This window comes from Oryctolagus cuniculus, chromosome 10 (genome assembly GCF_964237555.1).
Source record: "Oryctolagus cuniculus chromosome 10, mOryCun1.1, whole genome shotgun sequence".
NCBI lineage: Eukaryota > Metazoa > Chordata > Mammalia > Lagomorpha > Leporidae > Oryctolagus > Oryctolagus cuniculus.
Window position 1 is genome coordinate 24,008,199 of NC_091441.1, and position 26,325 is coordinate 24,034,523.

Consider the following 26,325-nt stretch of genomic DNA (forward strand, 5'->3'; position numbering starts at 1 on the left):
CAAAACAAAATAACACTTAACATCTTGAATTATTACTGAGTCAAACAGAAGTCATTTAATTTTGAAAATAAACTACAAGGCAGTATTTTGAGTAGCCAATCTCCAGCACATTCCTCAAGGGCAGAGAGGCAGAGACAGATCACAGCTTACATGGCTTCAATGTCCAGCATCTAGTATAACACCCAGCCCTTAAGTCCAGTTTACTAAATGGAACCAAGGTTTAATTCTTTGTTTTGTTTTGTTTTTTTAATTTTTTGTATCTTTATTTATCTAAGACAGACAAAGAGAGGGAAAGAGAGAGACAGCAAGTAAGAGTGCTGGTCCACACTCCAAATGTCCTCAACAGCTAGGGTGGGCCAGGCTGAAGCCAGGCACTGAAAACTTGATCTGGGTTTCCCAAATGTATGGGCAGGATGAACTAGTTATGCCATTACCTCCCGCCTACCAGGATGCACATTAGCAGGAAGCTGGGATGAGGAAAGGAGCTAGGATCCAAACCAGAAACTCTGAAATGCGACCTAGGCATCCCAAATGAGTTTAACCAATAGGCCAAACACCTGCCCCTGAAGCAAGATTTAAAATAAACTCAAAAAGACTATCAATTCTCATACATGAAAGGGTTTCAAAAAGATCACAGAAAATGGAATTAAAGATAATGTGCTGGGGGGGCAGCATTGTGATACAGTGGGTTAAACCACCAACTGCAAGGCTGACATCCCATATTGGAGCTGGTTTGACTCCAGCTCCAGCTGCTCTACTTCCAATCCAGCTATTTGCTAATGTGCCTGGGAAAGCAGTGGAAGGCAGCCCGAGTACTTGGGTCCTTGCCACCCACGTGGGAGACCTGGATGGAGTGCCAAGCTGCTGGTTTCAGCCTGGCCACATCCTTGTCACCGTGGCTATTTGGGGAGTAAACCAGTAGATGGTTTATTCTCTCTCAGTAGGGGTAAGCATTTGATCTAGTGGGTAAGACTGTGCTTGGGACCCTCACAAGCTATAGTGGGCTAACCTTAAGTACAAAATATGGCAATTTTCAAAACTTTAACTACAAATAATGTTTGATGCAGCAATGAACTTCTAGGAACTAACCTTACAGATATTCCCTTAAAAGTATGACAAAATTCTATATGAAAATATCTACTGCAGGATATAACAGCAAAATAACTGGTAACACTATCATTATGTATGTAGGGAAGTCATATTTATTATCCAAATAAGTAAAAGGAGGTCCTATAATTACAGGAGCAGGCATCTGGCATAACAGTGAACATGTCAGTGTGGGGGCGGGCACTGTGGTGTAGAAGGTTAAGCCTCTGCCTGAGCGTCAGCATCCCATCTGGGCTGCACCAGCATCCCAAGTGGCTGCATCACTTTGGATCCAGCTCCCTGCCAACACACCTGGGAAAGCAGTGAAAGATGGCCAAGTACTTGGGCCCTTGCACTCATGTGGGAGATCTGGAAGAAGCTCCTAGCTCCTGGCTTCAGATTGTTGCAACCATCTGGGGAGTGAACCAGAGGGTGGAAGACCTCTCTTTCTCTCTGCCTCTGCCTCTCTGTAACTCTGCCTTTCAAGTGAACAAATAAATCCTTAAAAAAAAAAAAAGCAAAAGAAAAGAAATTTATACTTTTTAAAAATATTTATCCATTCTTATCTTTTAAAAAATATTTATTTATTTATTTGAAAAGCAGAGCCTCAGAGAGGGAGTGAGTGAGTGAAACAGACAGATTTTTTTGTCAATTGCCCATTTATACCTTTTGCCCATTTTTGTTGGATTTGGATTTCTGTTCCTTGTTATGATGTAAAAGCTCTTTCTATGCTATAGATATTTAACCCTTTCATCTAAAACCTCCTATAATAAAAGAAAAATTTTAACCATAGTAAAAAAGATAAATCAATACAAAGCTGATGTTTAAAAATGACTATAGGTGTCCTTAGGCATCTGAAAAAGATCGGTTTAGGACCCCACTTCCACCCCTCACAAATACCATAATCTGCAGATGCTCAAGTTCCTTATAAAAAAAAGGTATATTTGCATGCAATCAATACTCATCCTCCTGAATACTTTAAATCACCTTTAGATTACTGGTAATACCAATATAAATGTTATGTCAATACTTGTTATACTACACAGTCTCTGCAACAATGACAAGAAAAAAATGCCTGTACATGTTCGGTACAAATGCAATTTCTCTTAAAATATTTTAGATCCATTGTTGGTTCAATCTGTGGATACAGAACCTGCAGCTAGGGGGACAACTCTACATATTTTCAAATTTCTTCTAACTTACTAAAAATACTAACCCAAGATTCAAACTCAAATCTTATCATGGGGAAATGTACTGACAGTGTATTATACATATAAAATCTAAGACTAGACTAATATACTCATTATTTTGCTAATAGTTCTTAAGAAACCAGCTTTTAATTATGTTGAGCAAACATTCCAGAAGCCTCTCCCACTATCATTAGTGCATTCAAGAACATACTTCTTCAAAATTCATTTAAGCTTAAAATATCTGACTTCCTTATGGCACACATTCCCATTTTCTTCCTTTCTTTAGATTTTTATTTATTTATGTTATTATTATAACTTATCTGTGGGACAGAGAAAAAAAAAACTCTCCCATTCAATGGCTTACTCCCCAAAGCCCAGCCTGGATCAGGCTGAATCCAGAAATGAGGAACTCAGTTTGGGCCATACGTGTAGGTGGCAGAGACCCAAGTATTTGAGCCACTACTTACTGCCTCCCAGGTTACATATAAGCAGGAAGTCAGGGATCAGGAGGCAGAGCTGAGGCTTGAACCCAGGCAAGCCAGGCCAAACGCCCACCTCCATTTTATTACTTTTAAATTGTTTTTCATTTTGCATGGTATTTACATAAACATCAGATATGACAGAGTTCCAATTACTTCTAACTATATATACTGTTGTCAACATTACTCACAATATAAAAATTCAATTCAGATAATTTTTAAAAGTAGCTAAGATCCATAATAAAGGTTTTAGGGAAAAGGAATTTGGCATATGATATTCTATATTTATTAAAAGATTTATGTAGTAAATAGGTATCCTGTAAAAAATACAAAATGTGTATTACAAATAATCTATACCTGTAACCTTATATGACATTTCTCTGTAACGGGTCAAGTCTTCTCCATTAACTAACACCAGCTGTGGACACTTTTCCTTTGCATCCTTGACAGTCATAAGTTTCTTAACTCCAAGTTTCCTAGCTTCATAGTTGCAGGTAACCACTAAATATTTCTGTTGGACCCCTATAAAAATAAATATTTTAGGAGGAAATCAAGCAAGGTTGAAGAAACACTTTAAAATATCAATTACTAATTCCATATTATAGCTGTATAAATTAAAATGCAATGTTTTAATAAGGACAAAATCTGTTAAAAAAAAAAAAAGTACAGCCTCCATTCATCAAAAAATCTTCAAAGCAGAAATATCGGATTTTCAAGCAATCTCTCACACACAATTTATAAGATACCAACACATTATTTTTCCATATACCACTTTTAATCTTTCATTGTTCTGCCTACTTGGAAGAAGGAAAGTTATCATTAAATTACAAAACAGTAATAGTAATAAAAATTGCATATTGAGATGAACTATTCACAAGCAAGAATTATCATATCTACTTCTCAAATTTAAAATACCACAAATCAACAGTCTGTGGAATCTTTAGTGCTAAGATGTAAATCAAACCTCTATTTTATTCAAACACTACAAAATCACAGTATTGCTATGTAACTCATAAGTACTTCACCAAAAAAAAAAAAAAAAAGAACAGAGTACAATTAAATATTGGTTGCTGCCTGAAAAACTGCTATCTTCAGAGCAACTTGCCAATGTATGTAAGGCAAAGTTCTGTGTGCTGTAGCAATAGCTAACTATTGCTCTAAGGCTCTGAGGCTCTCTCTGCAATAAATGTCCTTATTATGTCCTTTTCTACAGAAGATAGCTGCGAGTTATTATGAGCTCTCTAATGAAATGAGCACATTACAATCATCTACACACCGCCTAAAAATCCTACTCTATTGATTTGAGAGTGTTAAACAAGTTGACAGTGCTTGCTACTTATAAAAGTAAGATTCATCTAAAATATGTAAAATACTGTAACGAGGAAGGAAAGGACTGCATTTTTCCCTTCATGTAAGACACCTGTTTCTAAAATTTTGGTATCATAAACAAGGCAAAGAAACATTATTTGTACATAACATTTTTAATCCATCAGATGATGCTCAAAAATACAATCACTGGGTCAAAGATCATAATCACCATTCATCAGGCAACTATATGAAAAATCACACTCGTAAATTCCTCAACTGAAAAAAGGAGTCTTTAAATGCAGAACTGCATTATATGGACTTGCTACTATACGTACGCCACCATCCTGAGTTGGGTATATATTATCAATGAAAGACTATTTTTCTCAAAGAAACTCACATCCCTTTCTTTCCAACAATTCATCTGTATTTCTTCATCACACAGAACACTTTCATTAAGTATTATCTACAAAGCACCTTATGTCACAATGCTACTAATCAAAAGTGCCTTCAGGAGAAAATATTTAGGTACTCTAATGCTAAACCCTTGAAAACTCTTAGAAATCCTAGCCTCATTCTGGCATGGGAAAATTTAGTAATCCCTTTGTTCTTCAGTAATCAACTGGGTTGAACTGGGATTAAACTAAGCCAGGCAAAAGAGGGTAGCAGCAAGTGAACCAAAATAGCTCTTTTAGGCTTAAATTCAAAGAATCCTTCCTTTTTAAAATCTTTCCCAATTTAAGATATAAAAGGCAAAATGTTAAAGCAACCCAGCATATCTGTAAGTGGTCTTTAAGGTGAAACTTCTTGCATTTAAAAAGATACTTGTGGCTTGCGCTGAGGCTCACTAGGCTAATCCGGCGCCGGCACACCAGGTTCTAGTCCCGGTCGGGGCGCCGGATTCTGTCCCGGTCGCCCCTCTTCCAGGCCAGCTCTCTGCTGTGGCCAGGGAATGCAGTGGAGGATGGCCCAAGTGCTTGGGCCCTGCACCCCATGGGAGACCAGGAAAAGTACCTGGCTCCTGCCATCGGATCAGCGCGGTGCGCCGGCTGCAGCACGCTGGCCGCGGCAGCCATTGGAGGGTGAACCAACAGCAAAGGAAGACCTTTCTGTCTCTCTCTCTCTCACTGTCCACTTTGCCTGTCAAAAAAAAAAAAAAAAAAATTTAAAAAAAGATACTTGTGTTTTTATCGAAAGCTTGCTGTTTTAATATTTGGAGTTGTTTAACACTCAACTACTTTGTTAGCTGTCACTTTCAAAATGGGGAGGACAGATGACAACTCCCAGATGTGATTAAAAAAACAGCTGTTTTTGATATACAGACTTATAAAATTTCAAACACCGAGAATAAGAAGTCTGCCTAAAGAACTAAGCCACTGACCAAATGAGGAGACTAAAAGTTTCTGCTTTTTTTCATTTGGTCAGCTTGGCTATACTGGCCTCAGATTCACCATTTTTTCAAAGAGGCTTATAAAGCTGGTACTTCATAGTGAAGTCTAGACGCCTGTCCATATAGCACTTTAGGGAACGCTTCCAGAATCTTAATATGGTTAGTACATTAAAATACAAGCATCCTCATAGCTAATGATACCATTACACAAGAAAAATATCATCAATGTCCAGAATTACCTAAAGGCTTGTCCTTTAATTCTGGATTTGAGATCATTTCTACCTGTGCATAAAAGCAATCCAAATCCACGTGGACTATGATTCTGAATGAAGAAGTTCGAGTTGGGACCACTTGATCATGAACTGTCGCACAATATACAAAGAAATACAAAAATATATTCAGACTGCTTATCATCCTTGAGCAACAGGCAATGTCTTAGAACATGGTATCTAAGAAAGAAGACGGCAGAGTGATTTTAAGTTTTTCTTGGATTTGTTTTGTCAAAATTTAAAAATTACAAAGACCTTAAACTCCATCTATAGTAGGGTCTTCAATCCTGCTTCCATTTCTTTGCATAGTTATTTTTCTCACGCTAGAAAAATAGTTGACTAAAAGTTTCTTGATCCATTATGGATGATGCAAGTACTAATACTATCCTTTTGAAGTACATAGTAGCTTTTAGAATAAATCAGAAAGGGCAGAAAAGTTGAAATGTTGATTTCCAACATTACACTGTGGCATGTCCTTACATTTAAAAAAATCTGCCACGTAAAACATCAAAGGACAACCTGTGAGTTGCAGTGGACTCAATTTAACTCCTACTTGAGAGCAGGATTATCTGGTTTCGTGCTAACCCCAGCGCCTAGAAAAGCATGCAGGACATAAGAGACTGCTCAACACCACTCACTAACTGGAAAGACCCAATTATTTCTTGGATTTCAAAAAAGTCTTTAACTCATGCATGGGCAGAGGAAGGGTTGACAGAGGCAAGAAGGGCTCTTCAACCAGGTTAAATCAGGCAGGCGAGATGCAGTGGTGGTAGTCTCGTTTGATGCTGGAACAGCCAAGAACATTAGGGTAAGCACTGGTAACGTGAATACAGTGTAGTCCACTTAGCAATATTATACCAATGTTGATTTCTTAGTTCTGACAAACGTACCAAGATAATGCAAGACATTAAAATTAAGGGCATCGCTCTGCAACTTTTTTTTCTGTAACCATGATATTCCTTTTTTTTTTTTTTTTTTTTTTTTAATGCAAAGAATGTGAGGCAGAGGTTTGCCTGCAGGCCCTGGGGTTGCCACAGGCAGGAACCTGAGGTCGGGAATGTTTCAACCTCCCAACTCCTGGCTTCCCGGCGGCCATCCCTTCCAGCCCAAACCGAGGCCGGATCGCAGGCCCCCAGCAGGAGACCGACATGGTTCTCAACTTCTCTAACCTGACGCAGCCCGGCAGCTCGCGACCGGCTCCGCCTCGCCGCCCTCGGGGGCTGCGTCCTCCACGTGCCGGCGGCGGGCTGACGCCACCCACCTTGCACCTGCGAGACGAAGTCATCCCCCCCGAGGGATGCCCCTTGCCTGAGAAACACGAGGCAGATAAGGGAAACCCTCCCTGGACAGGGCCGGGAAAGCGAAAGGCGCCGGAGGCCGCAGGGGCGCCCACCCGCGCGTCCCGCCACACCCTCCTCGTTTACGCCCTCAGAGCACCCTGCGAGCCGCCGGCCGCCTCCGCGTCCGCCAGCTCCATGGCCCAAGCCTCGTCCTCTTCCTCGTCGCCGCCGCCTTCCTCCTCCGACTCCACCCCCAGCGTCGCCATGCTGCAGCCGCTCTCCGCGCGCGGCGGCTTCCGCCCGCTTCCGCCCGGTCTCCTGGGAAACCGCGGCCCCGAGTCCGGCCGCTGGCGCCGGCGTGTGGCGGCCAACCGGCCCGCTTCCCGGAGTGACGCGCGGGCCGGGGTTCCCGGGTCGGGTGGCTGGAATCGAAACCCCAGTCAGCTCGGTTTTTCCTTGAGGGCTTTGACGTTCGGTGCACACCACGTATTTTAACTTTCATCTCTGCTGCCTCCTGATCCATGTTAATGTAATTGCTAATCCTAGACCTGAACTCTTTCTTTCTGGTGAGAGCAGGGGGAGCAGGGGTGGGTGCCCGTTATGGTAAGCTCCAGGTGGCCATGCGAACGATGATGGCAAGTGTGTTAAGGTTTGTGAGGTGGCGTTTGCTTTATTTAATTATTGGACCCGGTTTGACAGCTCCCATCAGCTTGTACACTCCCCCCAGATTGCCACAGTGACTGGGGCTGAGCTAGGCTAAGGAAGACAGAAGCCAGGAACTCAATTCTGGTCTCCCACGTGGTCTCCCACGTTGGGCAGGGGCCCAGCTACCTGAGCCGCTCATTTCCTGCTGCCTCCCACGGTCTGCACTGACACGAAGCTGAAGTCAGGATCTCAGGAATTGAACCCAGCTCCTCCAACGTAGGATATGAGTGTCTGAATCGCCAGGCTAAATACCTGCTCCTGGATCCAAGATTTAGTACCAAAACTGAATAGGATTTTGATCCATGAGTTTTGATGTCATAAAATCTCCAATCTAAACCTTTCCCCTTGCTAATTATGTGACTCTCTGAGCCTCAGCTGCTCTGCTGTTTAAAAAAAGAAGAAAAAACAAGAAAAGAAAATGAAAAAATTATCTTAAATATTTTGAGATAAAATGAATAGATAAAAAACTGACAACTTTTTTAAAAAAGATTTATTTATTTGAGAGGCAGAGTCACAGGCAGAGAGATGGGGAGACAGAGAGAAAGGTCTTCCACTCACTGGTTCACTCCCCAAAGGGCTGCAGTGGCTGGAGCTGGGCCCATCCGAAGCCAGGAACCAGGAGCTTCATCCAGGTCTTCCACATGGGTGCAGGGGCCCAAGGATTTGAACCATCTTCTACAGCTTTCCCAAGCCATCAGCAGGGAGCTGGATTGGAAGTGGAGCAGCCAGAACTCCAACCAGTCCCCCTATGGGGTGCTGGCGCCAGAGGTGGAGGCTTAACCTACTACGCCACAGTGCTGGCCCCTGACATACAGCTTTAATACCCTGATGTATATAAAACAGCTAACACGTTGAAGTTGCTGAATAATTATTAGTTCTTTCTTTGCCTTCTATGAGGATGCCATGAGTGTCTGTGTTTGTTGGTTTGTGTGTGTGTGTATGTGTATGTGTATTTCTTCCAATTATTTACATTTCTCACACTCTTGCTCTTTATGCTATTCTGTGTATATGAATATATGTATATGCAAACACATATATACAGACATTAAAATATATATATGCACTTGTATTCAAACATGTAATTTTTTGCATGATTCTGTTTCTTATCAAATAGGATCTGAGAATGTTGAGAAATATTTTAAAGGAAATGTTGATGCATCCAGAAAGGAGAAGGAATAACCAGCCTAGCTGGGGCTCAATGGTTTGAAGACCAGACCTTCCTCGTTGGGTATTTATTCTTCGACATTTGGACCGCTTCCCTAAAAGTCTCCTCTCTAGGATCTGCATTGCCTGTTTAGAGCTATGCTATTTTTTTATGAATGCTGTTTGGTAAGTCTAGATAAAGCGCTTTTGAATTGAGTTCTTCTTTGGCCATTAAGTGCCAGTCAAGAGTCCAATAATTTTAGAAAAACTAAGATTTTTTTATTTTTTTAAATTCTTCCAGATTGAGAATGATGCAAACCACTGAGGTACCATGGCAGAGGAAAACAGTTCCTTTAGGAGAGATCATCACAGCTCACTTATATTCACATCATAGACTGGGGTAAAAGTGAGTAAGGATTTAAAAAACAGCAATTTCTTGCTTTGGTTGCATTTATTTCCCGGTCAGTTGTCAAACTTGAAAAGTGGCTTTTAGCCCATGAGAGTATTACAGGCATGGAAAGCCAAAACACTCTGGCAAAAAAAAAAAAAAAAAAAAAAAAAAAAAAAAAAGACCTAAATGAAAGATCTCCACGAGTGAGATCCCAGGGGAAAGAACAGGTCATCAAAGAAGGAGGTACCTTTCTCTGAAGGGAGGAGAGAACTTCCACTTTGACTACGACCTTGTCTAAATATGATCAGAGAACTCAAAAGGCTTCCATAGCCTTGGCAACTCATGACAAGAGCCTAGGGTGATTACTGACGCCATAAACAAGAGTGTCAATTTGTTAAGTCAACAACAGGAGTCACTGTGCACTTACTCCTCATGTAGGATCTCTGTACTTAATGTGCTGTACATTGTGATTTAATGCTATAATGAGTACTCAAACAGTATTTTTCACTTCGTGTTTCTATGTGGGTGCAAACTGTTGAAATCTTTACTTAATATATGCTAAACTGATCTTCTGTATATAAAGAGAATTGAAAATGAATCTTGATGTGAATGGAAGGGGGGAGGGAGATGGAAAGGGGAGGGTTGCGGGTGGGAGGGAAGTTATGGGGGGGAAGCCATTGTAATGCATAAGCTGTACTTTGGAAATTTATATTCATTAAATAAAAGTTAAAAAAAAAAAAAAAGAAAAGTGGCTTTTAATTTAGTGGAAGAATAGATGGAGCCGGCGCAGTGGCTCACTAGGCTAATCCTCCACCTGCGGCGCCGGCACTTCGGATTCTAGTCCCGGTTGGGGCGCCGGATTCTTTCCTGGTTGCTCCTCTTCCAGTCCAGCTCTCTGCTGTGGCCTGGGAAGGCAGTGGAGGATGGCCCAAGTGTTTGGGCCCTGCACCCCATGGGAGACCAGGAGGAAGCACTTGGCTCCTGGCTTCGCGCCGGCCGGCCATGGCAGCCATTTAGGGGGTGAACCAACAGATGGAAGGCCTTTCTCTCTGTCTCTCTCTCTAACTCTGCCTGTCAAAAAAAAAAAAAAAAAAGGAATAAATAGATATACCCTTGCAATTCCTTGGTGAGCTAACAGGGTTGGTTTGCTGTCTTTTCTTTCTTTCTTCCTTTCTTTCTCTTTCTTTCTTTTTTTTTTTTTTTTTTTTTTTTTTTATTGAGAGAGAGAAAGAGATCTTCCATCTAGTACTTCTCTCCCCAAGTGCCCACAACAGCCAGGGCTGGGACAGGTTGAGCCTAGGAGCCCAACACTGCATCTAGATCTCCCATGTGGGTGTGAGGGCCAAGTATTTGAGCCATCATCTATTGCCTCCCCTGGGACAGAAAGCCAGATCTGAAGCCAAAATGACACTGAATCCCAGGCACACTGGTTTGGGATGCCAGCATCTCAAGTGGCAGCTTTCCCCGCCATGCCACAATGCCCACCTCCAGAGCAGGCTTTCTGTGTGACCCAGGTAGTCACACCATGCCCCACACTTGGCTTAATGTTCTGCAGTTGACTTGACACTCTTAGTAATTTTTATACAAAGATGTCCACTTTGTCATTCTGCACTGGACCCTACAAATTATTAGCCAAGGCTGGGAACCAGAAAGCAAGGGACATAGAAAATAACAGTTACAAAGCAACTCTATGTGAGGTACAGGGCTAAAAGCTTGAAGCAGGTCATTTAATTCAGTGTAATACCCTAGAGAACAGGTATCGTTATTTTCGTTTGGCTAGCAAAGACTAAAGTGGTGGCTCAAGTAATTAGTAATGGCAGATCTACTTTTCAGAGTTTTCCACAGGGGAGAATTCATGAAAAATGTTTCCTCTATAGAGGAAATCAATTCTCTATGGCCATTTCCTTAGTGTTTCAAACACTAGATGACCTGGAGTAGGGAGAATAAACATCCCTCAAGTATATCAGGAGTCATAAAAATAAAATATGAGTGAAAACATGTTGCTTTCTGGTAGGGGTAGTTTTGGGAAAGGAGAAATTTTTTTAAAAAATTCTATAAATCCTTCTTCTTGGTTTTAATTTACAGCCTCTAAACTATGATAATTTTGGTAAATAAATATCTCTTGAGCTTGGATTACATTTGTAGTTTTATGTGCCAAAGGAGAAAAGCAATTGCAAGATGGAATAAACATGGATAATTAACTAAAATTATGGTCAAAGCAGTTTCTTAGGAACATGGAAAGCATTGGCTGGTAGGTAAAAAAAACTGAGAAGGGAGTGGGCATTTGGTGCTGTAGTTAAGATACCGTTTGCGACACCCATGTCCCACATAGCAGTGCATGATTTGAACCTGAATCTTCTGCTTCAGATCCAGCTTCCTGTTAATGTGCACCCTGGGAGACAGCAGTTGATGGCTCAAGTACTTGAGTCCCTGCTATCCATGTGGGAGACCCATATGGAGCTCCCAGCTTCAGCCTGGCCCAGCCCTAGCTGTTGAATGGCTGTTATCTGTCTCTCTCCCTGCCTCAAATTAAATGAAAATAATTAAAAAGAGAGAGAGAGAGAGAGAGAGAGAGAAGAATCTGGGGATATTTTGGCCCTTTGGAAGTCAAGACATTATGAACATATGTACATTAAAAGTAATAAGCATGATTACCCATGTTACTAAATGATGGGAATAGGTACCAATGCCTGCTTCTTTCCTCTTAGCCAAACTTCCCACGTGGCAGAGGAAAAAGTATAACAATGTTCAAGGCTTGGACACAAAGAATGCAAGGGTATTTTTGAGTGTTCCTATTTTATGGTAGCAGGTGATGGCTATGTAGGTATTGAACAAATTTGTCAAAGGCCCAGTTTGAATTGGCTAAGGCATAAACAGCTTGGTTTTGTAAGTCTTTGGCCTAACACAGTGATTCTCAACTGAGGACAGTTTTGTTCCCTACTGGATATTTGGCAGACTGGAGACATTTTTAGTAGTCACTTCTGGGCAGTTGGAGCTCTGTGCTACTGACATCTGGTGAAGAGAGGCCAGGAATATTGCTGACCATTTAACAGTGCATGAGAAAGCCCCTCACAACAAAGAAGCATCCACTCTGAAGTGTCAGTTGGGCCAAGGTTGGGACACTGTATTGTCTATACCACCTGGCTCGAACTAACCTCTTCAGCTTAGAGTTTCTAGTTGTAATGAAAAATCGGTCTACAGTTATGTGCTTTTAATTATAAATAAGACATTTTTAGAAAAAAGGAGAATGTTAAAAAAGAACAACAAATCCTATTATTTTCATTGTGGGAATTTATACTTTGAAGCTAAAAAGCAAATGGAATGTGTTTGCTGGAAAAGACATGTGAGAAAAATATCCACACTTTTATGGAGTTTGTGAGTTGTCCCTAGGGTGAAAAGCTAATGAGTCAGAAATAATTTAAAAGGCTAAGAAGTTGAAACCAGAAAACATTACATGCTTTAGATGGTTGAAAGCAAACTATAATTATGCTGCACTGGCAGTTGTACAATTTACGTGTCGTGTGGTATTTACTTAATAACTCTAACCAAAGGTCCAAACCCCTTTGCATAAAAACCTCAATAGTTACGAAGAACTTTCTTTTGTCAGTGTCACACACCATAGTTACAGTTTGCAATTTCAAGCTTTCCCTGTGTAACCTAAAAGTATTTGGTGTATACCATGTGATTAGGGCTAAAAGAAGATATAAGAGTTCGGCATTTTCCTAACAGCTAGCTTCTCCTTGCTTTGACCTTTCTCTGTGGTTCTGTAGAAATCTGTTGAAAAGCCTGCACAGTCATTTTGGTAATAACATTTTAAATGTTGCTTGCCAGGGTGTGCTTTTCATTTTGGATGGAAACAGGTGGAGCCCGCTGCAATCACAGTACACTTCATTTAGGCCTAGTTTGTAAGTAACGTCTGCAAGGCTCAGTCATTGAGAGGAAGAAAAGTATTGATGTCATAAAGAAAATGCAAGCAGATTGACAAAGGTCAGGTACACAGTGTTCATTTCTTTTTTCCTTTTATTTGAAAGGCAGAGAGATCTTCTATTTGCAGGTTCACTCCTGAGATGCCTTTGACAGCCAGATTTGGGCAGAACTCAGTCTGGATCTCCCACATGGGTGGCAGGGCCCCAGGTGCTTTAGCCATCACCTACGCCTCCCAGGGTGCATATTAACAGGAAACTGGAATCAGAAGGGAAGTGGGACTCAAATCAGGTCCTCTGATATAGGAAGCAGGCAACTTAACCACAGTACCAAACACCTGGCCCTATAAACATTTGACTTCTTTTTTTAAAGATTTATTTATTTATTTGAGAGGCAGAGCTACACACACACACACACACACACAGAGAGAGAGAGAATGTCTTCCATCTGCTTGTTCACTCCCCAGATGGCTGCAATGGCCAGAGCTGAGCCGATCTGAAGCCAGGAGCCAGGAGCTTCTTCCAGTCTACCATGTGGGTACAAGAGCCCAAGGACCTAGGCTCCCCTGCTTCCCAGGCCCAAGCAGAGAGCTGGATCGGAAGTGCAGCAGCCAGGACTTGAACTGGCGCCCACATGGGATGCTGGCACTGCAAGCAGTGGCTTTACCCACTATGTCACAGTGCTGACTCCTAAATATTTGACTTTAATGTAATTTTAAAATAAAAATCCCAGGTTCTTTTTAAAAAGAATAAGTTATGACTATTAGGGACAATTTGGAAAATATAGAACGAAGGTAAGAAGAAAATGAGAATAATGTTTAATAATCCATAGTCTTAGTGCTCAAAGATAACTGAACTTTAATAGCCTTCCTAAAGCACAACTTAAAAAGAAAATTTTTGTTTCGTTTCACAAATAAATGTGTGTCAATTTCTTTACCAAACCACAAAAACCATTGTGTGATATATCAGCTAATTAAATGACACAAAGAAAACTTATCCACTTGTTTTTCATGTTAATTTAAAGGCAATGAACAAAGACTGTCTCAACATCATCCTGGAAATTCTAATTTCCATTTAACAATCGTCAGTTTTCAATGATCATTTTTTTGAGAAGCGGAGAGACAGAGTACCAGTCTGCTGATTCACTCCCCACATGCTCACAGTGGTCCAGGACCAGGCCAAAGGCAAACCTGGGAGCCTGAAACTCAACCCAGGTCTCCTATATGGGTGGCAGGACCCAATCACTTGAGCCATCACTGCTACCTCCTAGGGTCTACGTCAGCAGGAAGCTGAAGTCAGGAGCTGGAGCTGGAAATCGGACCCAGCCACTCTGATGTAGAACACAGACATCTTAGCTCGCAGGCTAAGTGCCTGTTCTCCATTTTCATTGTTGAGAGTAATGTAAGCACTCTGTAAAGAAAAATAATATTTATATTTGTAGAACTTATTGCCTAAAGTGGACTCAAATATATGATTTTTTAAATTGTATTTATTTATTTGAGAGGTAGAATTATAGACAGTGAGAGGGAGAGACAGATAGGAAGGTCTTCTATCCGCTGGTTCACTCCCCAATTGGCCACAACAGCCAGAGTTGTGCTTATCAGAAGCCAGGAGCCAGGAGCTTCTAATCCTGATCTCCCATGCAGATGCAGGGGCTCAAGTGCCTGGGACATCTTCCACTGCTTTCCCAGGCGATAGCAGAGAGCTGAATCAGAAGAGGAGCAGCTGGGACTAGAACTGGCCACAGATGGAGGATTAACCTACTGCACCACAGTGCCGGCCCTCCGAAGAAATCATTGAAATATCTGTTAACCCTAGAAGTTTTTTTGTCCCTTCTCGTTATTTAAGAAATTCTTCTAAAACAGAAGTATAAAGTGAAACCATATTCTGCCCTGAGGTGATCACTGTTAACAGATTCTGATCAGTTTTATTAGACTTTTACTTATAATGCTAAGTATAGTTGAAGTAGGCAGGCATACAGGTTAAAATTGATCAGATTTGTGAACTGGAAGACCACGCCTGCACCACGCCCCTGTGTGACCTCATTCCCCTACCTGGCCACACCTTGGTGCCCACCAGCCAATCAGGTTAATTAACCACTCCCCTTTGGAAGTGGGTTAAAAGCTGGACGCAGTGTGGCCCGGCCCAGTTCTTTTTCCCTGGTCTCTTGCTAGGAAGGGGCTTGCTGTAGCCCCGCACCTCCAGGGCGCATGGCCTTCGGGCCATGTGCTCTAGGCTTCCTGGCCTAGATGCTCTTCCATGTGGCTGGTTCCTGGTGCTCAGTATGAACCCCTATTCATCTCTCTCTCTTAAATAAAGCTCTCACTCTCCTATGCATCTTTCTCACTAAATAAAAGCTTAAAATGTACCATGCTGCCTCGTTTATCTGTGCCGATATTTAGAATTCTTCTCTAAATATTAGGCAAGAACCTAATGGGCTAATTAATATCAGGGATTTAGTAATAAGCCTGTGGTGAAATCATAACGCACCCCAAATTCCGGTAGCACATGTGGCACCCCAGATAGCATTTCTAGAGAACCACATCTAGGGGCCACATTTCAATGTAAATTTTAAGGGGTCTTCTCCGATTTCATGGTTACACAATGATAGACATTTCTAATTCACACAAGCGGATTACACTGCTATTATTCTGCTGTAGGCTTTTTCACTGGCAATGTCTTGAACATCAGTTCTTTTTAGTGTATAAAAATCTGCTGCATTTGTTTTCATGGCTATATTGTGTTACCAAGTCCACATGGATGGGACGCATTTCTGGTTTTAGCTGTTACTGATAATGCTGCAGCGAACATCCTTGGTCATATTTCTTTGTGCTTTTCTTCAGAGCTCTGATCCCACCTCACCCTAGACAAATTCAACTTCCTAAATTTCTGTAAGAAAGTTAACTTTTTCTTTTAAAAATAGGTTGCACACTGTGTAAGTACACTGTGTAAGCATACTGTGATACACCAGGCCTGTCAGTTCTACCTCCAGTGTTCTCCCAAGTCCTTCCACTTCTCTGTATTTGCACTGACATCTTCCCCATCCAGGAAGCACACATTTATCTCTGGCTTGGCCTGTTTTAATGGCCTCCTGATGTCTGCCCTTTACAATCCGTGGGCCCCAGAGCAGGCAGAAGGACTTTTAATAATGTAATCTACAGTTTCATTTTCCTGCTAAGAACCCTCCAAATGCTCGTTGCAATCTCCAGAGTAAAATTCAAGCCCCTTTCTGGCCATGGTCCTCAGAGGTCTCTTAGGGGAAGCTTCCTCTCCATTTCTCACAGCCTTCTGATTATCTGTCCCTGCACTTGGGTCACACCACCCCCAGTTCCATTCTGGGGACATGTCTATGTCTTCAGCTGGCAAGATGGAGACCCAGGAGAACTGATGGTGTAAGTTTCTTTATAATGCACAAAAAGCAGAAGACCAGTGTTCCAGCTCAGAGACAGCCAGAAAGAGAGGTAATTCTGCTTTACTTGGATTTTCTGTCCTTTTGGGGTCTTCAGTGCATTGGATGAGGGCCACCCACGTTGTGGAGAGCAATCTTCTTTTTTCAACCTACTGATTCAAATGTTAATCTCATCTAGAAACACCCTCAAAGGTATGCCCAGAATAACCAGATGTTTAGCCAAGTATCTGGATACCCTGCAGTCCAGTCAAGCTGACACGTGAAGTAATCATTACAGGATAATTTGTTGCCTCCAGACAGTTCTGTCGTTTGGGACGTTTTCCACAGAACTGACTTGTTGTCTTCCACTGGTTTTCTATTAAATGTTAACATCAATACCTCAAACTGACCTTCCCAAACCACACTGTCAGAAAACCTCCCCCAGAGTTACCACATTCTCTCACATCTTACTAAGTTTCATTTCTAACACTTATCTTAACATGTAATTATCTGTATTTATCTACTACTTACTTATCTTTGACCTCCCTCTCTCCTATTAGAATTTAAGTTCCGTTAAGGTGGAGACTTATTCTATGCCTTATGCTTTGTTGGAATCCACCAAAAATGTGAATGCAATAAAACATATTATTTCAACATCAGTGGAAGATCAGATTCCTAGATAATGTTAGATTGTAAAAATGCGCTATAGACAAATTCTTAGAGAAGAACTCCAAAGAATATATGTAGAAAAACTGTCCCCCAAGAGGTGAAATTTAATCTCTCCCCGTATGCTGGCGATCTGAACGTGGTGACTCACTGATGAAGAATAGAGTATGGAAAGGGAGAAATAGTACATTTACAGTGGAGAAGTCTGAAGTCATTCTCTTAACCAGTCAGGGTGTTCCATGTACTCCAATCAGATACATTCAGAAGGGCACAGCAGTACTTCAGTGCAATTCTTGCCAAAAATGTATAAACTCAATCAAACTAGGAGAAAATGTCAGATAAATTCTAGTTTAAAAGCACTCTACAGACTAATTAGCCAGTATTCATCAAAATCGTCTAGGTCGTGAAAGGCAAAACAGAACCATCACAGACAGAAAGAAACTAACAAGATGACAGCAAAACGCAATGTTGGATTCTGAAACAGAAAGAGGGTATTAGTAGAAAAGCTGGTGAAATACAATAAAATCACAGGTTTATGGAAATACATCAGTGTGTTAGTTTCTTAGTTTTGACCAGTATACCATGTAATCTAAAATTTAATAAGGGCAACTGGTGAAGGATTTATGAGAACTCTGTTTATTATCTTTGTAACTTTTCTGTAAACATAAGTTTATTACAAAATTACAAGTCTATTTTAAAAAGATAGGTAATCACAAACCACAATCTAAATAAACCACAATATTGTTTCAACTCTTTGCAAGTTAAAAAAACACAACTTAGAAATCGAAAAGTATCTAGAGGGGCCTGCTGTTGTGGTATAGTGAGTAAAGTCAACATCCCATATAGGCACGGGTTCAAGTCCTGGCTACTCTGCTTCCAATCCAGCTCTCTGCTATGCCTTGGGAAAGCAATAGAAGACGACCCAATTCCTTAGGCCCTGCACCCTCATGGAACACCTAGAAGAAGCTCCTGGATCATGGCTTCTGATAGGCACAGCTACGGCTGTTGTGGCCATCTGGAGAATGAACCAGCAGATGGAAAACCTCTCTCTCTGCCTCTGACTCTCTGTAACACTACCTTTCAAATAAATAAACAAATCTTTTTTTAAAAAAAAAGTCTCTAGACTTAAACTCATGTGTTGCTACTGCTACTATATTCAAAAGTGTGATGAAAATTTTGCCTTTGTATGTTAATTACTATACTCATAAATTTTAGCAACTATCCTTTGAACTATGAACTATGTTTAAAATATTTTAAAACCTCTTGGGTCTCAACTATTCTTTTCCATTACTGTCACCATACTTTAAAATCCTTAAAAGATGCTATTTCTGCAGTTAATACTCATTTAATTTTTATAGTTTGAAGCAGATTTTCGAACAGGCTGCCACTAAACAGATGATTACTGTCATTGAAATTGTTTCATTTCTTAAACAAGAGTTTCTACGTGAGATGATTCTCATTTGTCTGAAAGTTTTAGCTTATTTTGATTTTGAATAAAAGCCAGGAAGACTATTAAGAAAGTAATGGGAATAAGGCCTCGAAGTCGGCATTGCTGAGCCTCCTATATGTCTGATGGGTCAGGACGGAAGGCAATGTGAGGAGTGGCTGCTTCCAGAAGGAATTAAATACTCAAGAACAAGAGTCGTTTGTTCTTTCTGTTATTGGCCAGGCAGTTAAATTCAATTGGACAGCCAGTTCAGTTGCATAAGACCATGCACTACATTCTCTTGTGTAATGACAAATTAGTGAGCTACCCACTGGAGAAGATGTCCTAGTTTTTGGATTTACACAGAATTACTAAGAAATTGATACTTAAGATATTAAAAAGAAAAAGTATTGGGTTGATTTACTTTTCTTCACCTTTGTGGAATCAAAGATGACAGTCATAAAAGACTAAGAACAACTGAGGAACTGTCACCAACTAGAGGGGACTAAGAAAATGTAACCAGTAAATGAAATGTGGGATCCTCGATCAGATCCCTGGGCAAAAAAAAAAAAAAAAAAGGCCATTAGCAGGAGCTGGATTGGAAGTTGAGCAGCCAGGATACAAACTTGCACCCATATGGGATGCTGGCATCTCGGGTGTCTGCTTCGTCCACTGTTCAGCAATGTCTGTCTCTCTCCTTCAACTTTGAAATAAAACATTGTTTCTTCAGTGCAGTAGCAGATAAAGTGCAGTGCTTGGCTTATGCATTAGAAGTATTTGTGCAAAAATACATATTTAAAAATATTAGCTTTACACTGTGTATTGAGATGTTCAGAACATACTTTGAGAGGCTCATTGAAAGATTCACATTTCCTATATTTATGCCAGAGTATTTGCTCATTGAGTGAAATACTGGACCAAATAGCCTAGATATTTAAAATTGGAGGACTTTTTTCCCCTCTTCCTATTTTTTTTCTTTCTCATCAAGTACAAGCAGGTTTTTAAAAAAATATTTCATTTATTTAAAAGACATACTAATAGAGAAAGAGAGACGGGTGAGAGAGAGCTTGTCATCTGTTTGTTCACTCCCCAAATGACTACAACTGTCAAGGGTAGGCCAAACTGAAGCCAGGAGCCTGGAACTATCCGGGTGTCCCACATGGGGATCAGAGGTCCAAGCACTTGGGTCATCTTCCCCTGCTTTCTCAGGAGCATTAGCAGGGAGCTGGATGGGAAGTGGAGCTGCCAGAACTTGAACAAGTATTCATATGGGATGCCAGCATTGCAGGCAGCAGCTTAACCTATTGAGCTACAACTCAGACCCCAAGTAGATATACTAGAGTTTGGATAAGCTAAATTTAATTACCATGTGGCTTTACTGCAATCCAACGGAGGAAGTAAAAACAAAAACTTGACTGAATGGGTAATCAGGGACTCATTCTTTGAGATTACCTTATAAGTGAAAGTCATTGTAGGGAAGTCCTTTTTACAGTTCAGCAATTATACTCTATTTTATTATAATGACCATTCATTGATCTCTACTCCATTCTTGCCCATTTATCTATTTCTAATCAAATGCATAACCCAGCAAGGAAATATACCATTTCCTTCCAGATGAGGAAATGGAGGCTCAGAAAACTGAAGCAAAAATCGCTTCTCGGCCTTTTGGCTAAGATCAAGTGTAGAAAACTGAAGCAATGAGCTTGATCTAGGCTTCAGACTCAGACTGTGCCATCCCCAAATGTCTGTTTATATTGATTGAGTAACAAATTCTGCTCTTAGTGTCATCACAGTGAGATTTTAGTATACAAGCCTTTAACACTTCAAAAATCATAATTTTAAGAAATGTAAGATTTCAATTGAACAAGTCATATACAATTATATTTTCTTCAAAACACAGATATACATGGGAAAACCCAAGATATTCTAGTTATTAGTAAGTTATTAGGTTCTGTTAATAAGAATAGATTATTAAGCTAATAAACTATACTTCATAAGTACATTCACTTAACACTCAAGATAAAAGAGTTTCTTTTAATAATTTATACTATTGCAGCATAATAAATGTGTTTTCTAAAAACATAAAATATCAATGATCTAAAAGATACATCTTTTAATATTTACTTTAAAATGTCTACTTCTCTGCCCCTTTACTTATTTATTTTCCATAGTGAAAAATGTATAGGTTATCTCCTTGGCTGAAAGTTACCCTTTCAAAGCAGAGTTAAATAATTACCCTTACCCTGATCTCACTGAGAGTTCCTCATAAAAAATTTAATTATGGACTTTTGATATGGGAAATATTTCCAGTTGAGCTTTTATTCTGTAATACAGATGTTCTATGATTGGATCCATAGAGAAAGATGTTTTAGCTGATAAAGAGGGAAGGAAGATTTTGTGGCTATTGTTGCTTTCACCTGACAATTAAAAGCTGCATAATTAGATACTATACTTTAGCGCCCTGTTATAAGATACAGGTTGAAACCTATCCCTTACATCATGAAACTAACAAGTTTCATTCTGTGTGGCCAGAAGCCCTTCTCAGTGAAGTTGAAGTGCATTAAAGGGGTGCTGACATCCTCTTGGCCTGAGCAGAGAATGTTCTTTCAAAGCTCTCCAATAAAACACAAAATACCCACATTCCCTGCTTGAATTTTCAAAACTACAGGGCAAACTAGATGATCATTTCTTCCTGAACATTCCTGGTCAAAAGAATCACCTAGACATTAACTTTTAAAATGTCTTTTCCTAGACACCTCATCTATAAATTCTAATTTAATAGATTGGGGTCGGGGCTGAAGCTCTGAGTTATAGACAAATACCACAGGCGATAAGAAAGATTTGAAACACACTTGCTCAGATTTTAAAAAAACAAAAAAAATTCTTTTTTATAAGGATTTATTTATTTTATTTGAAAGTCAAGAGATAAAGAGAGACAAAGAAAGAAAGGTCTTCTATCTATTGGGTCACTCCACAGATGATCACAACACCCAGAGTTGGACTAGGCTGAAGCCAGGAGCCAAGAGTTTCATTTGGTTGTCTCACATGGGTGACAGGGGCCCAACTTTGGGCCATTTTCTGCTGCTTTCCCCAGGCCATTAACAGGGAGCTGGATCAGAAGTAGTGCAGGGGCTTACGCTGCGGCACAGCTGGTTAAAGCCCTGGCCTGCAGCACTGGCATCCCATTTGGGCCCCAGTTCAAGTCCTGGCTGCTCCACTTCTGATCCATGTCTCTGCTACAGCCTTGGAAAGCTGTAGAAGATGGCCCAAGTGCCTGGCCCCCTGGATCCATGTGAAAGACCTGGAAGGAGCTCCTGGCTCCTGGCTTCAGAACAACTCAGCTCCAGCCATTGTGATCATCTGGGGAGTGAACCAGCCAATGGAAGACCCCTCTCTCTGCATGTCTCTACCTCTCTCTGTAACTGTCTTTCAAATAAATAAAATAAATTAAAAAAAAAAAAAGTGGTGCAACCGGGACTCCAACCAGTGCCCATATGGGATGCTGGTGTCACAGGTGGTGACTTTATCACAAAGCTGACCCCAAAAACAAAGAATTTCCTGTTACTGTGAGGAGTTATTAGGGTACTGGAAATAGGATGAAAATTTCTATTAGTCAAATTTCCAGTCTCTCTATTTACAAATTATGTAACTTTTTCTCAGTGTCTGTGATAATAATAGTTATCTCTCAGATTTAGTGTATGTATTAGTTGTGAGTGCTCTCGGCTCTGCCTACATAAACTGTGATCTGGCCACTAGTAGCAAGCAGTCACTGAAAAATGTGTTTAAAACACAGAATCTGAGGCGGGCATTAGCTTAGCTAGTAAACTGCCACTTGAGAAATCTGCATCCTATATCAGAATGCCTAGTTCGAGTTTCTGCCCCATTTCTGATTCCAGGTTCCCGCTAATATACACCCTGGGAAGCAGCAAATGATGGCTTGGGTCCCTGCCTGGGTTGAGTTCCTGGTTCCTGGCTTTGGTCTGGCTCAGCCCTGGATATTGCAGGTATTTGGGGAATGAAACACTGAATAGGAGCCCTCTCCCTCTTGCTCTCCCTCTCTCACTGACTCTCCAATATATATTTAAATACAGGGGTGGGCATTTGCTGCCAGTTCTTAAGATGTCTCTTGGGACATCCACATCACATCCCATATCAGAGTTCCTGGGTTCAAGACCCAGCTGTCCTTCCAATGTGTACCCTGGGAGGCAGTCCCTGATGGCGCAAGTACTTTGGTCCCTGCTACCCTCCTGGGAGAAATGAATTTGCGTTCCAGGCTCTTGGCTTCAGCCTGGCTCAGCTCCAGTTTTTATTTTATTATTATTTATTTAAGATATAGTTATTTATTTGAAAGTCAGAGTTAGAGAGAGAGAGAGAGAGAGAGAAATCTTCCATCTACTGATTCACTCCCAAGTGGTCACAATGGCCAGGGCTCAGCCAGGCCAAAGCCAGGAGTCAGGAGCCAGGAGCTTCATCTGGATCTCCCACATAGTGGCAAGGACCCAAGCACTTGGGCCACCTTCCACTACTTTTCCCAAGCCGTTAACAAGGATCTGTATCAGAAGTGAAGCATCTGGGACTTGAACCGGCACCAGTATGTAATGTCAGCGTATCGGATTATAGCTTTACCCTTATGCTACAACTCCAGCCTTCAGCTCCAGTTTTTGCAGGCATCTGTGGAGTGAATCAGCAGGTGGAGATGGTCAGTCTCCCTTCCTATCTGTCTCTCTGCTTTTCCAATGTATATAAATATATAAAGGCATACAAAGATACATATACTGGAAATATATTTAAAGTATACTTCAAAACTGCAGAGGCTCAACTCTTCCCAGACATATGGCTTTAGAACATACTTGTTACAATTATGCCCTCCCTGGATGATGGGTGATTCACATGCACTTTGAAGTTGGAAAGGCCCTGACCTAATCAACTAGTAAATGTTCAGGAAATGTTAGATTCTTCCCTTCTCATAATCCTTGCACCACTGTTTTAATTTACCTGGAGCTCATTGTCATCACTACTATTTCCTTTCTCCCTCCCACCCTCCCTCCCTCTCTCTCTCACTCTTTCTTTCTTTTTTAATTTGAAAGGCTGGTTCACTCCCCCAAGGCCTGCCACAGCCAGGACTGGGCCATTTGGAAGTTAGGAGCCCAGAACACAAATTGGGTGTCTCACATAAGTGTCAGGAACCCAAATATTTGAGCCATTAACTTGCTGAATCCCAGGAAGTGCATTACTCAAACCAGGCACTCCACTATGGGATGCAAGCGTCCCGAGGGGTGACTTTAATTGCGGTATCAAACTCCCGTCCCTCCAGTTACTGTAAATTTAAGTTCATCAGGAGCATTTAGAGCATGAGGGGTAGAAGCATTCAGAAACAAATGAGGGGTCTGGAAATCCAGCTGCTGCAAACGGTAAAAAGGAGGCTTTCACTTTCAGACTCTGCTTCTGCACTCCGCTGCACACACGAAACTAACAACATACATTTTTCAGTTGCTTTCTGAGGGGCATTTTGAAGATTTTTAATCTAGAGAGCTATCAGAAAGTTCACAGACTATTGAACTGTAATGTTTATTTTGGTGCAGAATTGTTTTGGAAATCCACATATAGTTTTCTTATAATATATATTCCCAATAATGTTTTGAAGACCCCTTTATTGCATGCATTTCAAAATTTTTGCATTAAAGTAAACTTGTCTTTTATTTCCATTGTCCACAAGCATTTTGAGGTACCTGCAAATGTGCTTCACCAAGAATTTCTACTCAGCTTTCACTACCACTTAGGATTTGTGGCTGGCAAGAGAGGCTTACAGCTAATAATTAAACTGGTAATTGCTTGAATAAAAATTTAGGGAAGGCGTCATAAAAAGGTTTTCAGTTTTCCTTTTTTTTTTTTTTAATCTCATTGAAACCAGAGGAGCCAGAGGAGGAGAATTAGGTAGAACCTGTCTTACTACATCAAAGACTTTTTTAGTAATTGCCTACATTATGATGTATGGCACAAGTTAGTACATGGCAAATGAGAATGAAGATATTTCAAACTTTGGGGTGCACTCCGGGAACAATGGAGAAGACTGTTTGCCACCATTAATAATTTAGCTGGAATGCTCTTAGTAAAACAGCAAGTAAATTTAATTTTATGTTTTAAAATAAATGGGAGTTCTCAACTTTTAGGTGTTTTAGCCATAGAAAAAAAGACTGTTCAATGCCTGTGTTCCCTATCAAGTGTGCTCTCTAACAGAATTTATTGAGATCTGATATTTCTAAGTGTTCTATAACTGATATATTTCTTCTAGGAATATTTGATTTTTCCCTTTATCACTAGTCAAAACCCATCCTTGGAGGTTTTTGATCCCATTATATTGTGTTGCTAAGCTGGCAACTTGGCTTCATACATAGCCAAAGTCTCACATTTTCTACACATCTTGCAGAAAGTGGTCAGGTGCATTCTCACCTGTTGTTCCCAAGTTCTCGGAGGAAAGATCAATACATTAAAAGACTGGAAAACCAAGTTGGGTGTTCCTGGAATTACACATGGTAAGTCTGAATTCACTGCTCACCCTTTACAATACTCTACAGGGAAGGAGTATCTGTCACCTTCTCCATTTCTTTTTTTAATTTTATTTATTTATTTTATTTATTTATTTATTTTTTATTTTTTGACAGGCAGAGTGGACAGTGAGAGAGACAGAGAAAGGTCTTCCTTTTGCCGTTGGTTCACCCTCCAATGGCCGCCGCGGCCAGCGCGCTGCGGCCGGCAGACCGCCCTGATCAGATGGCAGGAGCCAGGTACTTATCCTGATCTCCCATGGGGTGCAGGGCCCAAGTACTTAGGCCATCCTCCACTGCACTCCTGGGCCACAGCAGAGAGCTGGCCTGGAAGAGGGGCAACCGGGACAGAATCCGGCGCCCCAACCGGGACTAGAACCCGGTGTGCCGGCGCCACAGGTGGAGGATTAGCCTAGTGAGCCGCGGCGCCGGCCATCTTCTGCATTGCAATATGATAGATTCAGTGGCAGAAATAAGGCGTGCTTTGAGATTGAGATAATTAATATAATAAGTGGGTCATTGAGGAATTACATTTTCACAAAAGGGGCTTTGTACCTAAATTCACAAATAAACTATTCTACATATTATGGGCTGAGTTAATATCTTGAAGTCTTTAGTAACTCCAAATATGACCTTATTTGATCAGTGAGAGATTTTTTACAGATTTATTTATTTATTTGAAATGCAGAGTTACAGAGAGAAAGAGAGAGACACACAGAGAGATATCATCCATCCACCGGTTCACACCCCAAATGACCTCAACATCCTGGGCTGTGCCAGGCTGAAGCCAGGAGCCAGGAGCTTCTTCCAGGTCTCCCATGTGGATGACAGGGCCCAAGCACTTGGGTCATCCTCTGCTGCTTTCTCAGATGCATTAGCAGGGAGCTGGATCAAAAGTAGAGTCATGGAGAAATGAACTGGCACACATATGAGATGCCTGCATTGCAGGCGGCAATTTAACCAGCTGTGCTACAACACCGGCCCCAAAGAAATGCTCTCAGGGTGGACCTTAATCCAATGCGACTGGTGTATTATTAAGAAGAGGATGTTTGGGCACAGACACAGGGAGGATGTTGTGAAATGACAAAGGAAGGGGATGGCCGTCTACAAGCCAAGGAGAAGGGCCTGGAACAGATCCT

At 41.0% G+C, this 26,325-nt stretch overlaps 1 protein-coding gene and 1 long non-coding RNA gene across 19 annotated transcripts in view; one reads left to right on the forward strand and one right to left on the reverse strand.

Moving 5' to 3' along the window:
- The window catches only part of POLI (DNA polymerase iota), a 58,593-nt gene extending 51,237 nt beyond the window's left edge, over nucleotides 1–7,356 (reverse strand). For 2 of the 14 annotated variants that reach the window (XR_011379321.1, XM_051851202.2), the window contains exons 1-3: nucleotides 7,157–7,350; nucleotides 5,690–5,812; nucleotides 3,113–3,277 (exon numbers count right to left, since the gene is read on the reverse strand). Coding sequence is in view for 9 of the 14 variants with exons in the window: in XM_051851202.2 (XP_051707162.1) it covers nucleotides 3,113–3,277; nucleotides 5,690–5,812; nucleotides 7,157–7,265 (397 nt within the window). In the remaining 5 variants the exon portion in view is untranslated. Of the gene's footprint in view, nucleotides 1–3,112; nucleotides 3,278–5,689; nucleotides 5,900–6,888 lie in introns of all 14 variants that reach the window. The other 12 variants (XR_011379319.1, XM_070050169.1, XR_011379320.1 and 9 more) reach the window with 11 other exon arrangements.
- MBD2 (methyl-CpG binding domain protein 2) overlaps nucleotides 7,348–26,325 on the forward strand; it is a 117,542-nt gene continuing 98,564 nt past the window's right edge. For 2 of the 5 annotated variants that reach the window (XR_011379323.1, XR_007921456.2), the window contains exons 1-4: nucleotides 7,354–7,565; nucleotides 7,614–7,638; nucleotides 8,819–9,033; nucleotides 9,149–9,253. This is a non-coding gene — a long non-coding RNA (methyl-CpG binding domain protein 2). Of the gene's footprint in view, nucleotides 7,566–7,613; nucleotides 7,639–8,818; nucleotides 9,034–9,148; nucleotides 9,254–26,325 lie in introns of all 5 variants that reach the window. The other 3 variants (XR_011379326.1, XR_011379325.1, XR_011379324.1) reach the window with 3 other exon arrangements.